Below are 25,732 nucleotides of genomic sequence, written 5' to 3'. Positions count from 1 at the left end.
ACGTGTCTGGAGAAAGGAAGTTTTGGCTGAGGAAAAGGAGGAGCACTTGTGTTATTTATGGGAAGTGCTGTGCATCTTCAAGCACTGATTTATTTTAAAGGCTTTGAAACGTCGTGATACTAAAAAGGTCTTTGTTCTGCAAACAGAAATTAATTCTCCTTGTTCCACAGTGCAGCTGCACGGGTTTGAGTGGCACCAGCTCGGGGAGAGAAGAGCTTAGCAAACTCTACAGCAAACAGCTCGTTCCTCATAGATGTTCCTACAGCCAAATCTATCCATTGGTTTCCTCCAGACAACAGATTTGTGGGTTTGCTGTACTTATCCATGGCTGTTCTCAGCCATTAGTGCACTCACCTGCATCTAGGGGATTTTTTCCTGGAGGAAGCAAAACCCAGAAGGAGAATAGTTACGGTAAATAAATTAGGATTTAGTTGCTTCTTTTTGTATGTGTTAATATTGTCTCTGTGAGGTAAATCACTGGAATTAATGATGAAAGTCTTAATTTAAGAAGCCTGGAAAATAGTGTTTCTTAATTTCTTACAGGGCAGGCTAAAATCTCCTCAGATCTTTGAAGTTCTGCTATATTTTTTTGCAATTTAACAGTGAGAAAAGGTGTGATATAAAGCAATGGATTTGCCAGTGCAAACAGAGCTGAAATTACAGGAATCAAGTCTTTACTTTCAGTCTCTTTTTTTTGTGGCAAGGTGATACTAAGAATATCCTCGGAGTAAGGATGCTCTTAAGAGTATCCTAAGAAAAAAGCAGGAGGACTCATACAGCTTTCCTTTCCATAACAGACAGCTGGCCATTTAGCCATGTATCAAGCAGCCTCAGACAGCCCTTTGGCCCACAGCAGCGTGGGAATTAAGTTAAAATTAACCTGAGTTTGGAAAACAACTAGCACCACTTTATTTGTCCATTTAATTGAATTATATGATGCTGTGTAAGTATGCTGACCCACGGACGTAAATTGCTCCACCCTTCCCATTTCCCTCCTTAATTCTTTCATGCTAATGGAGCTGATGGGGATGTTGACTGCACAGACAGAGAGAGAGAGAGAGGGAAGGAGGCTGGAAATAAAAGGGACTGTTCCAGCCTCATGCAGACCTTCCCCTTCAGTGAAATGCTCTGAGTGTCACAGCTGCAGTAACTGTGCTGTGATCTTTGTTGCCATTAAGCTGATTATATCCACTGAAGGATTCATCCAACTAATCCCACGATGCTGCAACCGGTTGCTTTATATTTAAACACTATTTTTATTTTCTTTCTAAGAAGTAAAAGTCAGTTCACTGACTTTTGATCAGGCTGTTACAGGGACCCACTTTTTGGTGTTTGGTTAATGCAGAAAAATCAGACATATTAATGGGCTCCGTGCATTAATGGATGTGCTCAGTTTGGGCACACATTAGGACTCAGAAGAGTCTGGTATAATTTTAGGTGGGTGTACTGGGAAGGTGCTGTGTATCACTGTACCTTTGGCACTGCATCATTTTGTGGTTTGCCTGGGTGGCCAGACCATACAGGCAGCAGCTCTGCATCTGAGTGTGACTCTAATGAGGGAGATTCTGACAGGTTGGATTGATTTAATTGATTTAATAATCAATTTAAATCTAGTTCTTGGTTATTTTTCTAAGGAAAGGTTGATTATCATTGGTTAGTAGTCATTAAAATATGTTCATTTGCAGCTAAATATAACCTTTATAGTAAATTTAGTTCTTCGTTTGCTAATCAGATACACAATGTCTGCCCGTGTTTGCTTAATTATATAGTTTAACCCAGTCTATTCACATTCTTAATTTTTACATTTGAATCAGGCTGGAAAACAGCAAATGAAACGTTTTTTCTCTGATAGACTATTAGTTGTTTTGTTTTGTCTTGTGCCCACATATGACTGGAATTAGAATTTAAAAAATTTTTACAAGGAAATTTTCAAATGCTTCTTAAAAATAAATTAAAATCACATCATACATATGATGGGTTTGGTTCTGAAGAGAAAAACTAAATAGAATTTTCTTTGTATTTATGAATAACATACTACTTAAAGGAGATGATGGCACGTTCAAGTAGTCAACTTTCCTCCTCAAGTTTTGTTAACAAAATCAAGGATTTTAGGAGTAAAATGAAGGAGCAACTGGAGAAAGACAATGGCCTGACATAGGCTTTAATTCTGTCATTAAGTATTCAGTGTTTGATAAAGTTTGATCCTCTTTTTTCATGCTGTCTGTTGTCTGCCCTGAGACTTTGGGCTGGACTTTGGCTGCCTAAGCAGCACACTTCCCATGTTCCAGGCCAACTGAGAGTGGAAAGAACATGCCGTGCATTCAGCAACATAAATTATAGAGAAGTGTGCCTAAAGCCTTGCCATGACTTTCCTGCAGGGTTCTGCAGGATTCTCCTAATTTCTTGTCTTCTAAAAGCTACTCCTTCTGATTTAGTGGGTATTTATCACTCAGACACTTTACCTTTTTACAGTTCTCCCACGCTACAGGCACGGCTGTTGTATACAAAAGCATATGATCGTTCTTTCCATTTTCTCAGGATTTTAAAGCTGGTAGATCTGTTGTCTCATACTTAATTTTCATCCATTAGTAGTCCAAAGCTGGTCTAATAGCTCAAAAGAACAGTTATAGAGTGACTTACCTGCTCAGTAGGTTTGATTTGATTTAGAAAGTAGGTATCAGGTGTGTGCTGCTTGAAGACATGTATCGTTTCTCACTTGAACTGTAGGTATTTTATGGAATTGTATTCTGTTGGGATATCACTTGGGGTGCTCTAACTTTGGATATATTAGGGAAGTACTTTTTATTTTAGCAGGGAAAAAAAAGGCATTGAATTTCACCCTTCCCAGGCCAGGACTCTAACCATCATTCTTTGGTTTCATAGGAGCTTCCAAAAAAGAGTTGCTTCACAATTCCAAGTACAACTTCTGTATAAACTTCAGGGTCCCGTTAGAACTTGTGGAACAAATGATAGTAATTCCTTTTAGATTTTTGTATTCAACACATAATTGTCTCATTGACCAAGACTTGTAAAGCTGCCTGAGAGTGGTCTTTAACAAAAGTGGAAGAAATCTGAGGATAACCATCCAGAAGGCAGGTGCCAGCCCAGTCATGGTGGGTCTCCATAGCAGCTGGGAGAGTTTCAGTTCTCAGCTTATGGTTTTCAACTTAAGTGTTTCCTTTCCATATTACTAAATGAAGGCAAGAATCTCACTAAATGTAGGCTTAGGTGAAGACAGATCTTACAAGAGGGAAGAAAAATTGTGGGAAAGGACGGCATGTCCTGAGAGTCACAGCATAGCACTGGGAGCTCAGCATCCTGAAACTAATCCTGGCCGTGGGCTGTGCTCCTCATTTGACCTTGAGCAAGTCCAACAGTGGGGGTTTTTTGTGTGTCTCAGTTTCTGTAACTAACATGGGAATACTATGTGCATATATCCCTGGGTCTTGCCTAGATTAATAAATCAATATTTGTAAAGTAAGGCTTGATAAATGCTAACTGTGTTAACACGTGTACTTCAGCCTTGCACAGAACTTTGGGAATGTGCCTGCATTTCTGCTCTGTGAGTGGATGAGGTATGTGGGGGCTCTGGGCTGGGGTGGTCAGCAGTGAGAGAGACAGGTTTGGGTCATTTTCTTCCTCCCAAGGGACTGCCTGTAGCACATATCTGCAAGAAGGTCTTGAATACAACTTTTCCACTTAACATGCTCCCCCATCACCCACAGTCAGCAATGAGATTAAATTCTGTGCGACTGCAGAGGACGTTGCATGATTAAAATCCTCTTTTAGAAATTAATATGTACCGTCGCTCCGCAGTACTGTGCCTCCTCCCGGAGAAGGGTATTGTCTCCTGAGCACTCAAGGTGTGAAAAGCCACCCAGGGAAGCTGTCTATCTTTGAATTTTATGCTGTTGCACAGTTGCTCTGGTGGCAGCTACGACTGCATAAAAATCACGGGGACTTGTCCCTTCACAGGGTCACGGGATGTGGGGTGAGTTTTGCAGAACAATTAATGGAATACAAAAAGGAGTGTGGGAACTACAAGCCCTGGTTACAGGACTTCAAGTTCTGTAGGAAAGGTTTGTCTTAGAAAAGGTTTTGTGAGGGAGAAGGATGGTCAAAGTCAATATTCACCCCTTCTCCTTAGGAAACATCTCTCATAACGGGGTGTTCTGGAGAAGAAAAGCAAACAAAACTTTGTCCTCAGATATTGCCCAGCTCTTCCTTACCTTGCTGCCTGTATCAGCCCAGAGAAATACAGTAATCAGTGCATTTGTAGATGCAAATTGAGCCTTCATTAGGCATCAGACATTGATGCAGCCCACAGAAGGGCTGTATACTTGCCTAAGCTTAGCAAATTAGGTATGCAGGGCTGCTGCATTTGGTACAAACTGAAGCTCTTGCGCCATCATTTCCATTCTGCTTTAGATGCTGGGAGGCTTTGTGGCATGACCAGGAGGTGCAGTAAGGTGATTTATCCTGGATGGAATGATGGCTTTCTGGAGGAGCTCTTCAGGAAGCAGCATAGTTGAATATCCATGTTTAGCATGGCTAGGAGGCTTCCTTTTGCTTTGAGGGGGGGCTGCAGCATAAGTGGCTGACTTTGCTGAGAGATCTCCCTTTCCACTCACATCCTTGGTGGCTGCAGCACAAAACAGCCAATGTTAGCCCATCCCATTCCCTGTTAAATAGACACCTAAATGTGATTCCTGTCAATTTAAAGCAGGCAGATGCTCTGGATCCCTGCTTCAGGCCTCATTGGTAAGTGCAAGTATATTTGCTGGTGTCTATTATCCACCAAATGACAAAGTGCTGATGTTGCCAGCTCACCCCATGGGGCTGGTGTTCCCTGAGTTCTCCTACACCTGCAGGGACACCCCAGTGGACAGGGGTTTGCCCTACCAGGCTCTGTGTCTCCTTCATTAAAGCTTTCCTATCCCAGCCCTTGCCAGCTGGGATAGAAAGGGAGAATAGCAACTGTGCCTTTTTTATAGCAATTCGTATTTTGTTTTAGATCTGGCTTGGTGGAGACTGAAGGATGTTCTTAGGTTTGTTCAGGGCTCCTTCAGCTGCAAGAGATTGTTTTAGGTCACTGTTAATAGATGGAAATCAGTGTGGAGGATGTTGGTCTATTCCCATTTATCGTTCTTTTATGGTACATAAAGAAAACTTTGAGATTATTTGTTTATTTAAAAAGGAAGGGAGAGAATTCATCTTGTTTAAAGTTGTTTTTATCTGTGAGTTTTTTCTAGCATATATTTAGGAGTTCATAAAAATATGTATTTGAGATGGAAGAAATCTCATTTAGTGGGATGATCTTTCATTTGAGAGTATGTAAAACTGGCTTTACTTGCAGTTGCTTTTTGCCTGGCATTTGAGTTTAAAATGCTGTTGTTAGAGCACTCTTCCACATTGCCTTCAGACAGCACTTCCACTCCTGTTGCCAAGGCTTTCAAAGAAGATTTCCTGTGAAATTAGATTTTACCAGGTTAGACTTTTTCTAACTTTAAAAAAAAAAAAGAGGTAGGAGAAGTCTTTAAAAAACGTAAAGGTTGCAAATGTTTTTCTTCCCTCCACCAGTAATAGTGAGCTTTTTAAATATTGATCTTTTTCTGGACTGTTTTCCCTGCCAGCCTCCCATTGTGTTTGATTCCTCTTCCTCTGAAGTACTTACTCCCTGTTTGTATCTGATAGGATCTTGGGAATCAGATGCAATTTGGGCATTGTACGTGGTGGCTCTAAGGCACCTGTGTGCTTTTAGACTGTTCTTTTTTGTGTACAGACAGTGAAGTTGTTCTCAGGAGGTGCACCTGGTGCACAGGAGCTGCTTTCATCCCCATCATTCGGTCCCTCTTGCCTTAACTCCTGCTCTCCTGACCTGCCTGAGCCTGGCTCACACGCACAGCCCAGCTCCAGCTGAAATTCCCTTCCTGTAGTTGGAGGCACAGGGAAAAGTGCCTCAGCTGGAAGGCACATGACATGTTCCCCCTTTTACAGGTAGGGAAACCGAGGCACGGGGTTTGTCCATTCTCTTTGGCAGGGCTCCTTCTCCCCACACTGTGCTTTCCCTGGCTCCCTAGGGAAGATGGGCCCGAGCTAAGACTCTGAACACGGATACTTTTGCTGCAGGGACTGGATTATGTGGGAGGCTGGATTTGCATTTGCTGCTTCATGTTCTGAGTGTGCATTTCTGCTAAAGCCTTTCCCTGGCTGCTGGCTGGCTCCTGGCTTCCAAGAGCTCAGCCCCGTTTTTCCTTCAGAAAACAGAGGATCTGGGGGAATTTATAAGAGCACTAACTCAAAGCAGACACGTGGTTTCCAAAATTGAATCTGGCTTTCCACGGCTTTTAGCAGAAGGGTTGATTTGGGTCAAAATTAATGCAAACACTTGCGTAGACCATTTAACGTTTAGTTTATGGACCTGTTAAGGCAGCAGGATAATCCCTTTAGATTACCCATGTAATTCCTAGTGAATATTTATTTTAAAGTGACTTCAGTGCCCTTAGTCATTAGCGAAGGTTAGTAATGCCTCTCACAGCTGCCAGGCTCGGTGCAACAGCGTGGTTTGTCAATGGGAGGGTTTCTCCTTTTGTTCCCTTTTTTTTTTTTTTGGTTTGTTTGTTTTTTAACATTTCTCCCACTCTTGCCGGCTTAATCCCACGAGCTCACCTCAAATCGCAGGGAACCACCCGAGCTGCCTTTGCCAGTGTTGACTTCCACTTGGGCGAGGCTAAGGAGGATGCCTAATCCGGGGCTTTTCTCCTGCTGTCTGCTGAGGGTGTTGGGTACACAGCCTGCGTGGGCTGTGGGGGGAGGATGGAATATTCTGCGGGTTCAAGGACACGCTCCCGCTTTAATGTGCGCAGACATGCTCCCGCTCGCTCTCTGATTGGCAAGGTTAACTCGGAGAGGCTGCAGCTTTTTAAACTGATTTGATTAGACCCACTACTTTATCCCATTCCCTCCCCCACCACTTGGCCCACCACCTCCTGATCCTTTTAACACAGCCCTTGGTCCAATAACCAGCCAGTCTGATTTTTTTTTTTTTTCACCCCCTTTTTCCAATTTTCGTGCTGAATTTTGACATTTTGTAAAATAGACTGTGCAGCCCTACAGGGAAGATCAGGAGGCAGTATCTTAGTCTCAGGGCTGGGTTTTATTGTGAGTGGTTGAGAGGCTGGGATGTGCCTCCTCTTCCTCACTCTCCTCGGCTCTGCACCTTTCCCAGCTCTCAGTGCACATGTGTGAATTCAGGGACATAAGGTTTAAGGCTTGGACACTCCTTGCCCTCCAATTCCTCTTTTCTCTGCAAAACCGGGGCTGGGGAGAATTACGTGCTCAGCCCAAATTAACATGGCACCCCAGGTCCTCTTCTGCTATGGTATGACGTGTTCACTGTCTTCAAAAATAAACATGGACAGTGTGGATAGAAAACTCCCATATCCTGTAGGAGCAAAATAATGGTGTATTTCAGTAGCAAGCATTACTAGTTGGGATTACTTTGGGAGATCAAATCACCCATAGCTTCCAGGCTGGCTGACAAGTGGGATGGGCTCTGAGGGGCCATGAGAAGCTGTTTTGGCACTAATGCCCTCAGCCCTTGGGACAGCAAGGGTGGAGTGGGCACCAGCCCAGCCTTCCAAGGGTCTGTGGCCCTGTTGCCATCTTTAGCTGTTGTGCTTTAGCACGTTGTGTGCTGCCAGTTTGCAATCCTGGGCTCTGCCTCTGGGACGCAGCTTATGTTTGTCATATTAAATATCTCAGGGAAATTTGGAGCCTTGTGCACATAGGCACCTCTTGCCAAGTCTCTCTAGTCCTTCTATAAATAAGCAAATAAATCACAGGTTCTCCCAAACCCAGAGAGCCCCAGTTTGCAGAACAAAACCACTGGAGAGTGACCAGCACTGCTGAATTTTTGGGAGTCCCAGACTGGTCCAGGGCAGGCTGCATCTCATCTCATTATCACTTATTTGTTCACCAGACCTGATCTAAAATGGTGTGGGCTAGTTGGGCAGCTCGGTGCTGGCAGGGTCAAAATCCAGCGACCAGGACCGACCCTGTGGAATCACCCTGGTGAAAGAGCACAGAATATAGACAATCCCCTACACACAATGTATTAAACCTTGACATGCTGCATTACTTAAGAGGTCTCGGGGAAAATTAAAACCCTTTTGACTGGGTTTTGCAATGCAGGGAAAATTTTAGTGACGTTTAAAAGGTTTCTCTTGTGTTCCTCTAATGGGATAAATAAAAAAAGGCTTGTTTTAGGCCAGCAAATGGGGGGACAATCCAATTTCCCTGATTCCATCAAGACACTCTTAAAGCATTAGCTTGTGCAGTTTTAAAAAAACCCACAACAGACTGACCCCTCTGCCTGATGGCTTTGAAAAGTGTCCTGATGTGGAGGTATTTATCCTACACCACATGCTTCATCGAGGCACTCCGGCAGCACTCTGAAATATACTCCTTTGTTATTAAACTATTTAGGAGGACAGCAGGCACAGGAGGAAACTCAAACACCAGTTTATTATGTACTGCAGCCATCCACACTGGGGCTGTGCTCAGAGACTAATGTGTGATGACATGCTCTTTGAATTCAGTGCTTGGAAGGGGAAAAGGATGTCATTAACATTTCTGATCAGAGACTGAAACCTAAGTGTGCCCTTAACTTTCTGTTTTTAAGCGTAGTTTTGCCTCAATATAAATAAAGATTCCCCTGTGGAATATTATACTTGCAGTTTGTTTCCATCAGTCAGAAAGATTAATGTATCAACACTTACTCCAGAGGGGGCTCTGGGGATTGATAATGGGAGATACGAAGCCTTTCACCTCGAGGTCACTGGTTCAGCTCTGCCCCACGTCGGCCGCCACCACCAGTACCTGCCATCTGCTCCTCCCTGGTGTGGAATGGGCTGGGCCCAGTTCTGGGCCCAGCTGGTCCCAGGGGGCTCCCTGGGCTGCTTTAGTAGGAAATGGGATGGACCTGCTCAACTCAGCCCCAGATGTGACGGCAGCCCCAGCCCTGGGCTCAGACCGCGCACCACCAGGGAACTTGACCTTCTGCCATGCTTGTACAACCCATGAATGGTGAACCTGTTATCCCTGCCCTGTGCAGAATAACTCATTCAAAGAGTAGGACATCCCTGAACATAAATCTGTCTGTTATAAAGTTGGCTGCGGTTTTCCCTGGTTGCCTCCAGCTCCTGCTGAATTTCATTAGGAACACCTCTATTATACAGCACAAGGAGGGAGCAAGTGCTGCCTCTAGACTTTGAAAGAGCCCTTTAAAGTGAAGATCAATTTTGCATCTCACTAAATAAGTAATGACAGACCAAACTGCAAGTACTTAGTTCAGCTGTATTTTAATAGCACTGTGGCTCCATCGAGAAATTCCAGTTACTGATGTAGTTTGATGTCCTGAGGCAGTTTTCTCCAGACATTTTTCCTTTTTTTTCTTCAGTATTGGCACTTCATTAATAGCTGTTTGGAAACCTGACTGTCTGTGAATAAGCAGCACCAATAAACCTTTTCCCTCACTATTTATTTCTCCTTTCTTCCATCGGGAAACAGCCCCAATGATCATAGACTGAGTTTTCAGAGTCTGACGTGTAGTTGTACATGGTGGTGGATGAGCAAATGAAAGAGCAGCTTCATGCCTTATAAAATAACAAATGGTAAATCAGCTACTAATACAATTCACAGAGGCTGCTAAAAGGCTGCTGAATGTCACAAAAACAGCAACCCTTTGAGGTGATGAGACGGGAGCTTCTTAAGTCAGCACGTGCAGTCGGCTTCTCCCTGGCAGTGGTCCACTTCGGGGCAGGATCCAGGCTCTGCTGCCTTCCCCCTCTGGCAGACAGCTGTGAGTGTGCAAACGTCCTCTCTAATTCCAGATTAGCCAGAAAGAGGAGTCCTCATCCTTAAGAAACAGTGCCTGGGAAGGAAAGGCTGCCTAGAGGCTGCAGGGCACAGCGCTATCCTGAGGTGCTTTGAGTTGTCTGAGCAAGGTTCCTGGCACTGGGTTTGTCTGAAGGAGAATTAAAAAAAAAAGTGCCTTTCAAGCTGAGGGCTGTGGCCACTGGAAGTCAGCTCCCCTGCTAGCCCAGGCTTCCCCAAGCTTGGCTTAATAAAATCTCATTTAATGAGTTCAGAGGATGGTTCAGACCATCCCAACATGGAAAGTGCTGCTTTTGCACAGCAAGCCAAGGAAGGTTTATGGGACCAAAGCAAGAGTCTCTGGAGTCTTTATCCTCACTGACTTAAAGGAGAAAAGGCTCCCTAGGCCATTAGCAGCACCTCTGCTCCTCCTGCAGCACATTGTGGCTCCGCTTTTATTGCAACTGTGCCTGTCACCATCACGATACCACAACATCCCTGACAGTGCTCCAGCGCTGCCATGGGATTCTTGGGCATTTCAGCTGACCCTGCTTTTGCCCAAATCAGGGGAATCAAACTCCTGGGTTCAGACAGGCACTGCTTTAGCCCACACAGGGGTGATTTCCCTGCTTTCTTTTGGATTTCTAACTCTCTAATGGTCACTCAGTTGTTGGCTTTAAATGACAGTTCATGCAAAGAGGACGCCCTGAAATGCAGAGTGGCAGCACTGAGGCCGTTGAGGATGACAATTAAAAGTGCAACATCTCCTTGGCCACCCAGGGCTGTGGGTTCAAGCCTGCAGAGGAAAAGAGGTTACCTCCAAAGCCCTGAATCCCTTTAAATAAATATCAGCCAGCATTTGCCTGCCGTCAGCAAGGACTGAGGTGAACCGAGCAGTGGCTGCAACGCTTTCGGCTCCCGCTGTCTCCCGTCCAGCCTGCTAAATTTAGCAGCCTAATCAAGCTTCCTTCTCTCTCTTTAATCGTGTGGAGCAAGTGGCATGTTGACTTGCTGGTTGGCGCTGGATCCCATCCTGCTCTCAGCGTTCCAGCCCTCGGCAGTGCCCGGGGCAGCCATATGTGGGGGAGCAGCACGACTGATGGGCCACCGAGGCAGCGCTTCCTCCTAATCTCTCTGCTCCCACCCACACGTGCTGTCCTGATATCCGACAGCCGGTCCCACGCGGGCACGGGGCCAGCAGTGACTTTACAGGCTTTGTGGCAGAGATTATTTAAAGGAGATTAACCCTTCTAAACCCCTTAGATTTTAATTATTTCTGTATGTATTTATAAAACCTGCAGTCTGCTAGTTCCAGGGCACAACTGCCCCAGTCCCCATCCTTAACCTGGATTCGTGAGTATACAGCGCAGCCATGTTACGGGGCAGGAGCTGGGCTGGACAGGGCTCACTGGACTTATTTATTTATTGCCATTCTGGAACAATTCACATCTGGGATGAAAATGAAACATTGTGGTTTCAAACTGTAAAAACAGCTAATAATTTGGATGGCTTTAAAATACTAACAGGGCATTAATTGAATTGTTTGAGTCAATGCAGTGTCTTTCACTAATTATTTTGGTTAGGGTAGCTCTGTGAACATGAAGGACTATGTACGTCTCTGAAGACAGGGCTCTCTGTGGGGCTGATGCACTGGAAACCAGGAGAGGGAAGGCCTGTTTCTTTCATTCAGTCTCCTAGCAAGTTTTTTATATGTATAATGATGCTGTGAAATCACTAAGCATGGAAAACTGTCATGGCTAGCAGGTACTGGAGGGGGGAAAGAAGGGAGGGAAAAAAGGGTGTGCACCTCCGTCCTCTCATGCTTTCTCTCCTATTAGTCCTGTTAGTCAGTGCTGGGCTAATTAGGTTGTTGGAGTAAAGGAGTGGCAGAGGTAATGTTTCCACTCTGCATGCAAGCTGTAAAATCTAAATACAAGTGGAAATATCTTATTTCTGTTTCACAGCACAACCTGGCTTATCTCAGGTGATGCACACCTTACGATCTTTAAAAGTATAGAGAATCATAGACTCCTAGGAGGGGATTGTAAAGGACCTTAAAGATATCTCATTCTAACCCCTGCCACAGGCATGGACACCTCCCACTAGATCAGGTTGCTCCGAGCCCTGTCCAACCTGGTCTTGAACTCTTTAGGGATGGGGCAGCCACAGCTTCTCTTGGCAACCTGTGTCAGTGCCTCACAGTAATACCCTCACATATCTGCCTGTTCTGTAAATGCAAGCATAAAAGGTGGCTGTTTAGAAGGAAACAAACCCCACAGCATTATGGATGTCGGTGATCTGAGAAAAAAAGAGGTCATTTTGAATGCATTTCTTAAAATCGGATGAATTTTATTTATTCTTGTCTCCCAAGCAAGGAAATAAATGCAGACAGTGCCAAGGAGTCCATAAATAATTTTTTTTCTTGGAGAATCTCTTTAATATGCACACTGTCCTGCTTCTGTAGTAGTGAACATTTGACCAGTAGCAATTAATTTCTTATCACAGTCTTTCTATGAGGTAAGAAAACATTAGTGTCTCCATTAGGAGGTGGAGAACAGGAGTTCTCCCAGAGCAAATGATGTGCCCAGCTTCATTCCTCTGCCCCAGGGCTTGCCAAGAGCTGCTGGAGGGAGGGGGCATTGCAGAGTATTGCAGGGATGCCTCTCCTGCAACCTGGCTGGGTGCTCCTCTCCAGGCAGATCCATCCTCCTGATCAAATGATAAACTCGGAAAACATTCAATATCTGTAGATTTCAGGACAAATGTCACTAAGCTAATGAATTTTCAGCAGCTTACTGTGAAGCATACAGTATTTCCTTTAATGGCAGATGGGAAAAGGGAGAACAAAAAATAATAAAAGTCCCTGGTATAAATCTTTTCTGTGTAGAAAGGATGAAAAGAGGGTTTCTTACTGAACTGACCTTATGGAAAATAGCATGTGATCCCATAGCATGTAGATTATTAGGCAAAGTGTCCCAAAGGTTACTATATCTTTTCTCATTAAAATGGGTAGGATCTCCAGCTGAAAGTGCTGGACCCGTGTGTCCAGCCCTGGGGAGGGGGAGTGGGAAAGCAAAGGGTTAAATTTCGGGGCTGTAGAAGCAGATTGTGTTTTCCTTCTATGATGTGGGCTGACAAGACATCAGTATTCTATTCATCTGTTGGGAATTAGGCTGTTAATCCAATCAATGACTCTTGAGCTAGCTGCAGCCTGCCTCCCCACTGGGGAACAATCGGATCAGACGGGAGATTGTTTAAGAGCACAGAGCGGTCCCGGTGTCAGGTGGAATTTCCAAGCGTTCCCTAGTGAATTGGGGATGGGAAAGCTGTCTCAGCCCATTTATCCTGCCCCTTAAATAACCAGGTATCTGCCTCAGCCACGCTAAAGTGATAAAGCAGTACAGGAGCGACTAACTTTTACGCGAGGAGGGGGAAGGGAAGCGTCGTGATAGGAGAGATTTTGGGATCTTGCCCTTTGGAATACCATCCTGTTCACAGCCTGGGATCACGTTTGTGTGGTTTGTTGGAGTCTGGCTCAGCCACGGCGCCGTGACACTTGTTACAGCTGTAGGCACTGACTTTTCCAAACACATTTTTGATCCCCCGCAGCTTCCTGGCAGCTTTTCTATTGCACCAACACACTTGTTTGATGAGCAGCAAGATGCCTGGTGCTGGAAGTAACAGGCAGTAGCAAATATCCTTTGGATAACCTATAAATATGTCCAAATACACAGCTGTGCACAGAGTGCCGGCTGCAAAACAGGATGAAAATACTCAACAGCAAAACAGCCCCGAGAGTTTCGGTGCTGCTGTGTGAGCCGCTGTGTAGGTTCAGAAATCGGTTTGTTCTGCAATTAAAGACAGCCATGTCTGCATTGGGATATTGAGAGCCTGTGTCTGTGCCAGCAGCACTACATGCTGATCATAGTAGATGTGATAAATCCCACTGAAATTGCACTTGGAAATTTAGGTGCGCCACCAGTTAGAAACTAGGGCGATGAGGGATTAGCGTAACCCTGGCACACTGAACTCCTCAGGCTGGGGGCGTTTGGGTGCATTAGCAGATGCAGACTCCGGGAGGGAGCCAGTGGTGCTTCCTGGGCATCCTGTTCTCTCTGAGCTTTCTTAGAGCTGCTTTTAACTCCAAATTAGTGCTCCTAAATGAACCACGAGTATGAGCTCTGGCAGCAAATACGAATAGGGAGGTCCCCAGACAGAAAGATCCCCAGCTCATAGGCTTGGCTTTAAAGGGCTTCAACATCCCTCTTTCCCTTGATCATAATTTTGAATCAAACAAAAGCTAATGCAATTTTCCTTGCCTTTCAGTAGCAGATTGTGATGTAAGGGTTCATGCCATTAGAAATGTAATAATTGCTTCTCTATGCAGATCTAATTTATCTGTGAGGCACTTAGAAGATAGGCCAAATGATAGCCTGGCAGTAGACTCTGGAGAATGGCCCAAGAGGTGATGATAAAAATCTGTCTAGCACCTTCCATCCTTAGGGATATCTGCCCAGCACAGTGCAGGAAAAGGTCTGAAAGGTAGGAAGGGGGCAGAGGAGAGAGCTGAGAGCTCTTGGGGAGGGACAGCTCAGTAAGAGAGGGGTCCCTGCCAAACCTACCCACTTGCAGGGGGAGGTGGAAGTTAACTGAGGAACCAAACTTTGAAGATACCCAAGCCCTGCACTTGCCAGCCTGGGCTGTTTGCAATCTCCAAATAACAGCTGTTCATGACCAGTGCGTGGATTTTGGTTTTTCTTCTGCCAGAAGTATTGTATGTCCCATCCTTGGGGAGTGCCTGAGCTGCCTTCAAGCTGGGACCAAGGGTGCACCTGGTGATGTCTCACAACAGCCTATGCCAGCATTAACAGCCATAACCTTACAAGCACCTCACAAACACCAGCCAACTAATTATCCCCATATGGACCACCTACTTAAAACACCTGGTGAAGGTGAGCAGTCACAAATATATTTTGCTTTAGCAAAACCAAAAGTAGGGAGAAAACATAAAGATCTGCTTTATTTTTCTGGGGTCAGAGCTATTTGGGATCCTAGACTTTGGCACAAAGCTCTTGGATGGTCTTGTTTTCTCAAATTGCACTGATGCTGGCATTGCTTTAAGGCTCAGGAGGCAACTAAAAGCAAAAGTCTATGTGTATGTGGGTGCACACTGGCCTAAGATAGGGATTTTAAAGGAACAGGATCACATGTCAAACTAAACCATCGCTTTTCTGTGCCAGCATTTGCCACTCCTCTATCTGCTTCACTTGGGCAAGCATTCATTTGACATGTATTAATGTACGTGTACAAACCCAGTCTGCTGCATTCAAAAGCAATGTGAAAATGAATATAAAGGCTGGGTTAAGGCCACCTACTGAATTGTTTGGTGGAGTTCTGACTGTTATTTTAACCCCCATTGCCTGGTTTTACGTATTTTTGGGTATTAACATGTAAATTCTGGTGTGCTTTTAGCTGTAGCCTCACCCTCAGTCTTGTTGGAGATAAAATTTCTGAGAGAGAATAAGAAGATGATGAGGTTAAAGTAAATTGTTGGGAAGTTGAAGTCTAAAGTGGAAATAAATGAGAAATAAAACCCTTTTTAAAAGTGGAGGGAAGTATTTTCTTGCTATTTTTCATCTCCCTGGCTTGAGTGAGTGTGTGTCGTGAGGCTGCAGAGATTTATATTACAACTCCTAAGCACCAGTGCTTGTTCAGAGGCTGTATTATTCTGGCCCTTTTTATTCACTCACCTTCTAAAGATGTAGTGTAAATATTTATCTTCCCTCTGGCCCATCCGTGCTGCCCAGGACCCAGCGCTGTTAAACACTCTTATCACCGCATCGTTCTTATCTCCTGCGATCCCTGCCAACATTCGGCGCCTGTCAATGGGAACGAGTGTGCACCTTGAAAGTTGCCACAAATGAACAGAAAAAGAGGTGGCATGGGGGGAAAAATACCTTAAAATGAAAAGCACAAGTGCTATCCCTCAAAGGGAAAGGACAGTGTAGATGTTTTCTGCTGTGCTTTTCACGGTGCGCTCACAGCGTCTGTGCTTGGGGATGTGAATGAAGGCACTGAGATGAAGCCTCTGTGGAGCAGCACTGGAGTCCCCTACAGACTCTCGTGCTGGTGTGGAGGCTGCCAGTCCCAGCATTTTCACCTTCATCACTGGCCAGGCTGGACCAAAGCTCATCCAGGTAACCATCATGTACTTGTTCTTCCTCTTTCTCTACTAAGTGCTAAGTAAAAGAGGTGAGATGCAGAAGAGATGGTGTCTCCCTTAGGGCTACCCTCCCTCTCACAGAGATTTCTGCACACAGCTTGTAATGAGGCAGGTCTGGACAATCAATGTTTATAGCACACTGTTTAAAACTGTCCTGTGAAGCCACAGCCAAACACTGGCCAGTCAAGGTCTACTTGCAATGGCAAGAAACAGCAGCTGTGTTTTATAGAGTGTACAGCATCTCAGAAGGGCTCAGCTGAGCCCTTTCCGTGTCTCTGCCCTTCAGTCCAGAACTTGTGTTAGGTTAAGCAGGGAACAGAAATTCCCAAGGAATGAACATGGGACGGCAACACCGATATAATCCTATCACTTATGAGACAAAATTGACGTGCAGTAGCCATAGTACCACTTAGCGGATAAGACAGTTGGTCCATCTGCGCTCGGTCCATCTTCTCTCATTTCTCTTGCTTAAATTTCTCAGGAGCAGCACAAAATCCTGTTATCCAATAAGTTATCCACTGGTAGTTGGATTTTCATTGAGTGACATCTGTCGCAGACCATTGCATGTAGGAGGTACTGCTGATTTTGTAGCATCTTTTGTTTGGATGGGTTTGGTAGTCATGGACGTTCGGGATTTGGTTTTGAAGTATTTGGAAGTGCTCTCATCTCCCTCAAAGCTGTGCAGCTTGGCTGTCATCCTGCCATGGCCAGATGTGCCAGGAAGCTGTAGAAGGCATCCAGGATGGCACCCCATATTAGGAGGCAAGAGGAAAGCTTGGAATCAGATCTGTTGTTGATCAGTAACATTCATGTGTGGGACTGAGCACTCTTACACTCCAGTGTGTAATGGTCTTTCTTTCCTTTCTGATTGTTTTCTGTCTACCTGTGTGGGTTTCTGCCATTTCCAGGAGCTCCTCCTTTCTATAGTTGGAGCATTGCTAAAAGGGCTCTGGGACAGGCACCTACCAGGGCCTTGCAAGCCTTTACAGAATGTGTATTACTGATTTGAGCCTGGCTTTTCCCACCTTTTGTGTTGAAGTTCACTGAATTAGAGCAGGTTTCCTCCTTTTTAACCTGTCACAGTGACACATCCCAGCTAACACGTGGTGATGAAAGGGCATTTCTCAGAGGCACCTGGCATAGAGCAAAGCTTGGCATTCTATGTTGGCCCCAGAGCTGCCCATCTCTTCTTCTGCACTCCCCAGCATCAGCTCCCCTACTCAACACCTTCTCTTTGGTCCATCTGCTGAAACTATCCATCTGATCACAGTCAGCATCTCTGTTCCTTGATCACTGTCAGCATCTCTGCATTCCTCCCGGCTGTGGAGGATGCGCTCCAGGTGCCCTGCTCCTGACTGGTGCCAGCTGGGTGAGGCTGCACCAGGTTGTCCCTGTCCACTCACTGGGATCACTCATCCCAACAGAGGCACATCCTGGGAGAAGAACACACTGCACCTCCCTAGGATGCTCTAGAAACCGCTGCTTTCTGTCGCACGTTGGGAAATATCCCTTGCATCAAGGCCATCTTAATTCATCTTCCGCGCACTGTGTTTCATTGCAAAATAAACCTTTCCAGCTTCTCGTGGGCAATATTCATCTCACATAATTCCCACAATGGGAGCTGTAATCCTCACTTTCACAGCCAATCTTTGATTAGTCTCCAGGTGCGACCGTTTTGCTCTGAAGGCTCAGCGTTGCCGTACCTGGAACAGCCGGGCACGTCGGGCTGCGATTAGCCACGGTGCTCCAAAAAGCCAAATCAAAGGGGGATTGAGATCAGCAGCTTCCCGAGGGCATTTCAAGGCCTTTAGTGAGTGACCATGCTAAAGCTTTTTCCATTTACCTGGATTAAAATTTGTCGCAGAGGAAATACAAGCAAATAGCACAGCATCTGAGGAGTGTAACAAATAGCATTTGGCCAGCCGGAATGCTCAAAGGGGGGGGGGGAAATCCACGGCGTAAATAAAGTGCAAACCATGTTTGCATAACATTGGATTAATAGTTCTTTTTAAAAACCACGCTGGGATTAAAGACATGCATCTCCTATGCCAGGACTCGCGCTCCCTCCTTAGCCCAACAGATGCCAGGAAGTACATCTAAGAGAAATAAAAAGCCTCGTTAGATCCAGCCGGCTGCTGAAGCAGCAGTGCTTTCCACAGGCCTTTGGAAGAGGAACAAATGGCTGTAGTATTCCTGGAGCAGTCCTGTGTGTTTTATAGGGAGTTCTGCAGCAAAGTGTTCCTGTGGAAAGGGATTTCTGCTGCACAGCTCCAGTCCCATTCACCTGTGGGTTTTGTCAGCTGCAGTTTTGAAGGCGGTGATGCAGAGGGGAGCTGGCTTCCCATCCCCCAGCCCACATATTTGACATGCTGCCTTTCCAATAACTCATCTGGAGCGCTGCTGCCTCTTCTTCCCCAGCCCTGCTCCGTATTTTGCTGAAGTCAGTGCCGGCCCTGTCACTCCCCTGAGCAGGCATGTGCTTAAGGAGCGCTCGGGGGCTCTGGCTCAGATCAGTTACCTTATTAATGTGGAGTAATCAATGGATGCCGTCCTTGATTCCTTCAGTTCTTTGGCTTGCGGTATCTCTAGTGACAGCCATTTGCATTATGTCCCTGCAGTTTGGGCAGAAATAGGCTCCTGAAATGAGGAGTCTTCAAACACTGGTGTGAGTTCACTGACGTGAATGGGACATAGTGGCACATTCCTTTGCTTGGAACAGACATGAAATGGATATTGAGGTAGCAAATGCCTGTTACATCTGGCTTTCCTCTTTTGTCTCTGTTGCTGTGGTTGTTGTGTTGGTGCAATGTCCCAGAGCAAAAGGTGGCACCTCCCACCCTGAAACACAGATGATTCCTAGTTTTTCAGCTCAGCAGGGTTAATATCAAACAGAATAGCAGGTGGGAAACCAGAAGTCTCCAGCTATGGGTGAGATTTCTACCTGTTTTACTGTTCTCCTTTTCCCTTTCGCCTGCTCCAGAATCCACAACAGACACCAGAATTTGCACCTTAATCCCAAAGATGATGGTAATTAAAAACTTAAGTCTCCATAGACAGATGCAAATAAATTAAGGAGGCAAAGAACTGAATTAGAGGCTAATCCTGATGGGCCAGTGAAAGCAAAGTGGCCAGTAATTCTTTCCTTCTGTTATTTCACCTGTTCTGGTGGCAGGACGAGGCTGTGGCAGTGTGAGGTGCCTGGGTGTGCGCTGCTGGCTGTGCCACATGTGCTCTCTCCAGCAGAGCCTAGGGAGGGACACAGGAGCCTGGGAAGGGGACACACTTCCCAAAGCACTGCAGCTGGTACAGTGGTGTATGTGTTAAGCTGGAAGAGGGGGCTGTGTGCCAACACCTACAAATCACGTGGTTTGCTTTGCCCTTTTGCTGCAGGTGTTTTGCAAGCATGAGTTCAGCAACCTGCTCATCCCTGAGCACTGTGCCCTTCCCTCACCCAGCAGATCTTACCTGGGCTTTGGGTAGATGTAAATTCTGAAGAGCAGGAACCTAAGATTTATTCAGTTGGAGAAAAAATGGATTTTTTTTTCCTTCTGTGTGATCATTTGTGCTGAAGAGTACAGCACAGTGTCCCGGTGCTTTACCCTTCTCTCAAGTAGGCCAAGGCTGGGCTTGCACTGAAACATCTTGCACTAAAGCATCAGGATTAGTGAGAATCCCAGAGTAAGGCCATAGGACTGAAATCCTTCATTTTTATGGGATGGAAGTGATAACACTATGAACTGAATTATACTCAAGTCATGACGTGATCCACGCACTCTTACGGGTGGATAGATATTGATTATCTGTCAATATGAAGTGATGGGTGGATGATGATTCAAATCCCAACTGTCAGGTAGCTGAATGTCCTGGCCTTTTTATCTAGTCAATTAAAACATTGCTGTGATTCAGCTTATTTATTTAAAACTGTGATTTACTTGTGTCCCCACAACATTGCCTATACCTCTAAAATCAAGTCTCTCTCTTTTTTCAGGATGGGGAAGGCCAGACTGCACTCCATTATGGTAAGCTGCCTCTCAGCTTCATTGTCCTCTCTAACAGGATGGATTTGCAGCTGGAGTAAATGCTCAATGCACAGAAAGCAAATTTCAGGAGAAAAATGAGCAGGGAAGCTGGATTTGATTACCTCCGCCGTCAAATCCAGCGTGGTAGGAGTAGGAGCCGTGGGAGAAGCAGCAAGGAAGACTGCTGTCTTCCCTTCCTTCTCCTCTGCAAATGTCACCTTAAAGCTTTCCTTTGCCCCCAGTTAATGATGCAGAGTTTTCCTGTACACCTATGTGTCTCTAAGATGTGGTTGTGCCACCTCCAGACCCAGGAGTGGCTCTGATTAGGGAATGCCAAATCCCTGGGCCTTCAGGGAGGGTCTGTATCAGTTTTAACAGGTTACACAGGTGAGGGGAAGGGGATGACCAAGGTGGCCTCCACTCTATGTGTCCTGGTGACAAACCTGTTTGATTGCAGCTGAGAGAGCAGCAGCTTCTCTACTACAAAAATCAGCAGGGGGAAGTCACAGTTCGCGTCCCTCCTGCAGTTACAGGCTAATTAGATACATGATTTTATAGGACTCTTTAATTGAAAGATTGTCCTATCTCCAAATGAGAAGAGTAGAGACTGAAGTGATGCATGCAGTGCTGATGTGTGGGGGAATATGAAAAAAGTATCGATTTAATCTGGATCATAATTTTTTCCCAAAATTAAGACATAGCCAGTTATTATTTTGTACTCTCTCTTGATGCCTGTCACTGTAATTAAGAGCATACTTGTCATTCTGAAGTGTTTGTGTCTCTCTCTCTCTCCCTGATCTCTCCACAAGGACATTAACAGGATGGCAAAATTGCTTTGCAGAGCATCAGTCCAAAGCACAGCATTTGGATCTGGAGCTAAACTCCCAGATTCCAGGGCCCCTGAACTGAGACTGTAATTACAATAATGTGTGATTTCTCCCCATGTCATCTTTCCTGTAGGATACTCTATTTTTCAAATTCCTATCATTATGACTGGAGTAGTGAATCTATTGCTTAGCACAGTGTTGTCCACAGATTGACAGCACTTAAAATGCCACACTGCCTCCTTCTCTGCCTAATCCATTCCAAGTTTTGGGCTTTCTCTCTCCTGGGAGGATGCTTTCCCTGCTCCCAACTCCAGGACTGACATTTGCCTATGGAGGGGTGCACAGTACATTACTGTGGGTCATGCACAAGCATAGCACATATATAACTTATCCATGAGAATCTGATTCAAGCAAGGCCAGTATGTGAAAAAAAAGAGTGGATGCATCACCTGAGTGTAAATTCTGTGGAGGTGGATCACTCTGGCTGGTGACTGAGGCAGCCTGTTTAACAATCAAACAAACATAACTGATTTAATGAACGTTATTTCAGAAACAGTTTCTCTGATCCACCCTGACAGCTCAGATATTTCAACAGTGACAGTTTGCCATGGTTTTCTTCCCAAATGCTTTATGTGTTAAAATTTTTTCTTCCCCCTTCCCACCTCTCTTCCCTGTATATTGTCTTAGAGAAGCCTTTTTGGCACACAGGTCCAGTGTGTCCATGGGTGCCCAGCTATTCCTGGTGACCATCACTGCACCCAGGCTGTCCTCATTCCCTTACTTACTGACCTGATCATAAATCCCTCCAATCTTGGAAACAGCTTATTAAATGAGGGACTGGTTTGAATTCAAGTGCCTGTTGGCCTGAATGGAACTCACTGAAAACCCCCCAATACCATTTTGGTCAACGCTTCACAACCAAGCTGTTAATTGCAGAGGAGAGGCGTGAGAGCTCCTATGAAAACTGTCTCTGAGCTGAGCAGTGCCTTCACAAGGCCTTCCCTTTCGTTGGAGGCCGTTCAGGGAAGGGTTAAATCCCATCAGCAAGGCCAGCGAGGCAGGCACTGCTTTTAGGGTGTCTGCATCCCTTTTTATGAGGCGGCGTGGCCTGACAGCTGTCCTTGTGGTGACAGCTCTCCTGATTACAGCCGGTGTCAAACTGCATCCTGCTGCGGGTTATAAATCCTGCCTCCTTCCGATGGGCGCCGACCCCGGGTTTAATCGGAGGTTAAGTGGAGGCCATCCGGCAGCGCGGTCCGGAGGCACCGGATCACCGGTGGGACCCACTGCCGGGCCCGCTCTGCCCCGGGCTGGAGCCGGGCTGGTCACTCTGACCACGGTCTCCCTGCTGAAGGGCCCGTTAGCCTTCGGCTCCTCTCCATCCATCCATCCACTCACCCACCGGGAATACTGAAATCATTGCTGCTGCCTCTCCCAGAGGAAATCAAGGCTTCTCCGAGCCGTGGTGGCCACGTGGCCGCGGAGTGGGCAGGCTCTGTATCCTCATGGGCGCTCCGGCTTCCCTGCAAAGCACCATCTGTTCGGCTCTGTCTGTGCTGTGGCAGGGCAGTGGGAGGGGATGCTGGAGGGAAAATAAATAATAAAAAAAAAAAAAAAGAATTCATCATCTGAACCCTGAGGATTAATGGAGTCGGGAGGCGAACTGCGCTGAATGGAAATTCATCTTCACCCGTGCCAGTGTCAGGGCTGCCGCTCCGGCCCCTGACAAATCGAGGGTCCCAGGGTGCCATAAATCCAGTAGCTGTGCTCATCCCCTGGGATGTCCCCAGCCCGCTCAAGGACGTGAGCTGTACCCAACGGTGGCACCAGACGAGAAAGTTGCATTTCCCTGTGTGGGCACCCAGCTCCCCATCCCCAGAACCTGCCACCACAGCTTCCTTGGCATCTCTGGAAGTCTGCTTTCTGCAAAGGGATGTGCCCTCTGGCTCTTCAGCTCAGCCTCACCCACACCCCCTACCTGCTTCCTCACTAACCCCTTCCCCCTTTTTTCCTCCTTTTTTTATCTTCAGTATGAGCTCCAGTTGCACATTGACTTTATTTTAATGAGACATTGCTGGATCAGTAGAGAATTGCAGAGTAATGCAAAAGACTCTCTAATTACTAAAAGAGTCAGTCGGTTGCATTATAAAAGCACCCAAAAAACAATTAAAACCAATTGCTACCAATGCAAGAGGAAAGGTACCACCTTCACAGCCTCATAAGGCAGTTTTGGCTTCTCTAGGATCTGCTTTGCATGGGCTTAAGGGAAAATCCAGGGTCTGGAACTTCTGCTGATAACAGCCAAGTCCATCTCTTAAGTGTTAAGAGTTTTCCTGATTTTCCTGGTTCTTTTATTTTTTTTAGCATCCTTAGGTAGGATTGAATCAGGGATTTAAAAACAGTTCCTAGTGGAGGTGCGAGTGTGTGTGCCATTACCAGCTGTCCGAGGGCACAGACACAGCCCCTTGGAGCTGGTGCTCAGGGAAGGGATGGCCAGCAGCTAAAAACCATACGAAGTTCCTGCAAGGAGAAATGATGGATGAAAGCCAGGAGCAAGGCAGTACTGATGATGTCCTGCCTGGAATGTGCTGCCTGTGGAGCCCTGGGAGATTCAGGAGGCAGGTGAGGGGCGGGGACTTACAGGGATGTTATGCATAAATAGATACATTAGATATAGATATAGGTATAGATAGAGATAAATGCATTATAAATTGCTGGTACAAAAGCAGGCAGGGAATGCTTTCCCAGGTGGCACTTCGGGGCTCTCTGCAGCGCTGCACCAGCACTCTGGGCCCTTCCCAGGGTCAGTCTCCATTCCTGGATGTGAAGGAGCCCTAGCCAACTGTGCCCAGGCTCCCTCTGTGTCCCAGGTGATGCCGTGCAAACCCCTGGGCTCCCGGCAGCTCCGTGTCTGGGCTGTGGGCTCTGGGGTGCTGGTTGCACCAGTAACACCTCCCCTGGACTTCTGGCTTTGCTCTCACTCTGTCTTTTCTCCTTCCTTTGCACTATTAAATCCAAAGTAAGACACTGTGTACTGAACACTGCCCCGAAAAATGATCTGCTGCGCCGGGCCAGGTGCTGAGACGGCGTTTCCTGCCTCCGGCACACGCATGGGAAGTCGCCAGCTACAGCCACCGCTCCAGCAACGCCCATCACCGCCGCCTCGGGGCAGGATCCCCAGACTAACCCTTCCCTCTCTCCCTCCAGCTGCCACCTGCGAGTTTTTGGACATCGTGGAGCTGTTGCTGCAGTCGGGAGCAGACCCCGGGCTGCGGGACCAGGAGGGCTGCCTGCCGGAGGAGGTGACAGACTCCAAAGCCATCACTTCGGCTCTGCAGCAGCACGTCACCGGCGAGCCCTGACCCTGCGGGGGGACAGAGATGCTCTGCAATAACGCCCCTTCCCCCCCTCCCCACTGCCCTCCCCAGTCGCCTCGGGTGTTCAAGGGGACCTTTTAGAGCACAGGGGCTGGCTGGGCTCTCCAGCACGAGGGCCAAGCACATACCCTGGGCAGGATGGGATCAGAGTTCTGCATGCTCTGACATTTATCAGTATTTGAGGGGGGAGGGAGTGGGGAGAGGGCCTGGAGAAGGCCCCAGGAATTATTTTAATGTATCAAACACAAGTACTGCATTGGCTGTCTCACTGGAGCAGCCTGGGCTGACTGGTCGGCTCCACCGTGGGGAGGGCAGGGCTGCTGGGCCAGGTGAGGGATGCTCATCTCTCCCTTTCAGGTTGAACTTTGGTTTATTTTTTTTTCCCCTGGGTCCAAACAAAATATTATAAATAAAAGCACAGTGTCGAGATGGAGTGTTTGGTTTTTTGGTTTTGTTTTTTTTTTCAGGGAGTGACTTGATTCCTTGGGAGCAATAAGGATGGGAGGTAGCTCAGTGCTGCCACAGCTCTGCTCAAGCTCTTGTCCTGTGGAGAGAGGCCTGCAAGGGTCATACAAGTGTCTGTCTGTCCCTCTGTTTCTCACATAACACGTGTTGCTAACCAACCCTTCCAAGCTGACAGGAGTTTTACCACATCACACAACCACTTTGTTGAATAAAATGGCTTTAAACCCTCTCCTCCATAATCAGCTCCAGGTCTTCCTGCCATGTGCCAGTCCCTGGAGTGGCTCATTCAGAGCTGAGGTTTGGTAAGAGCTGGGCACAGAGATAAACCTACACCCACCTTGTCACTCCTGTGGGCCTCTCAGGTACTTCATGGTCTTCTCAGCTGGCCAAATATCCAGAAAGCTGGAAAAATGTGCCTCATGGCAATGCCCAAGTGCTGGAGTGAGGTGGGAATGGTTATGGGGCTTCCTGCTTCCTCATCAGGGTCCCAACTGGGCTGTGCTGGTGAGTCACAGGAGCTGCCAGGGCTGGGTCTGTGCTTTGGGATAGGTGGGAGGGAGGCTGCTGCCTTGGGTGAGTGTGTGGCAAGAGGAGACCGTGCCATCCCTGTGGGACATTGCTGTGAGTTTGCTTTTCCCCAGACAAGATTTACAGCCTTGGGGGGAGCATAGGAAATCTCCGTTGCTGTGACAGGAAGCCACTTGCCATCAAGTCCTTTCTGCAGCACATCCAGCCTCAGGAAAACAAATGGGAATGTTCCCTTTGCTGAGGACCGGTTGGGCAGGAGGCACGTGAGGGTTTTGGCCCCTCACGGTGTCTGTGGCTCCTGCCAGCGCTGACAAAGTCACTGCACTGGCTCCAGCACCGCCACTGCACCACACACAGCACGGGCCAGGCTCCATGGTGAGGAAAATGGCTTGGAGAGTTATTTTCCATTAATATTAA

General features: G+C 46.7%; 1 protein-coding gene across 1 annotated transcript in view; it reads left to right on the top strand.

Moving 5' to 3' along the window:
* The window catches only part of ACBD6 (acyl-CoA binding domain containing 6), an 82,790-nt gene extending 58,035 nt beyond the window's left edge, over positions 1-24,755 (top strand). Inside the window, exons 7-8 of the mRNA XM_027740662.2 lie at positions 20,088-20,118; positions 24,153-24,755. Coding sequence (XP_027596463.1) covers positions 20,088-20,118; positions 24,153-24,307 — 186 coding nt within the window. The 3' untranslated portion in view covers positions 24,308-24,755. The remainder of the gene's footprint in view (positions 1-20,087; positions 20,119-24,152) is intronic.
* The last annotated feature ends 977 nt before the right edge of the window (positions 24,756-25,732 follow it).

The sequence above is a fragment of the Pipra filicauda genome, unplaced genomic scaffold (genome assembly GCF_003945595.2).
Source record: "Pipra filicauda isolate LSUMZ 115617 unplaced genomic scaffold, ASM394559v2 scaffold114_size2234877_pilon, whole genome shotgun sequence".
Taxonomy (NCBI): domain Eukaryota; kingdom Metazoa; phylum Chordata; class Aves; order Passeriformes; family Pipridae; genus Pipra; species Pipra filicauda.
Note: the sequence above shows the minus strand (reverse complement) of the source record. Positions and strands in the feature narration are given on the sequence as shown.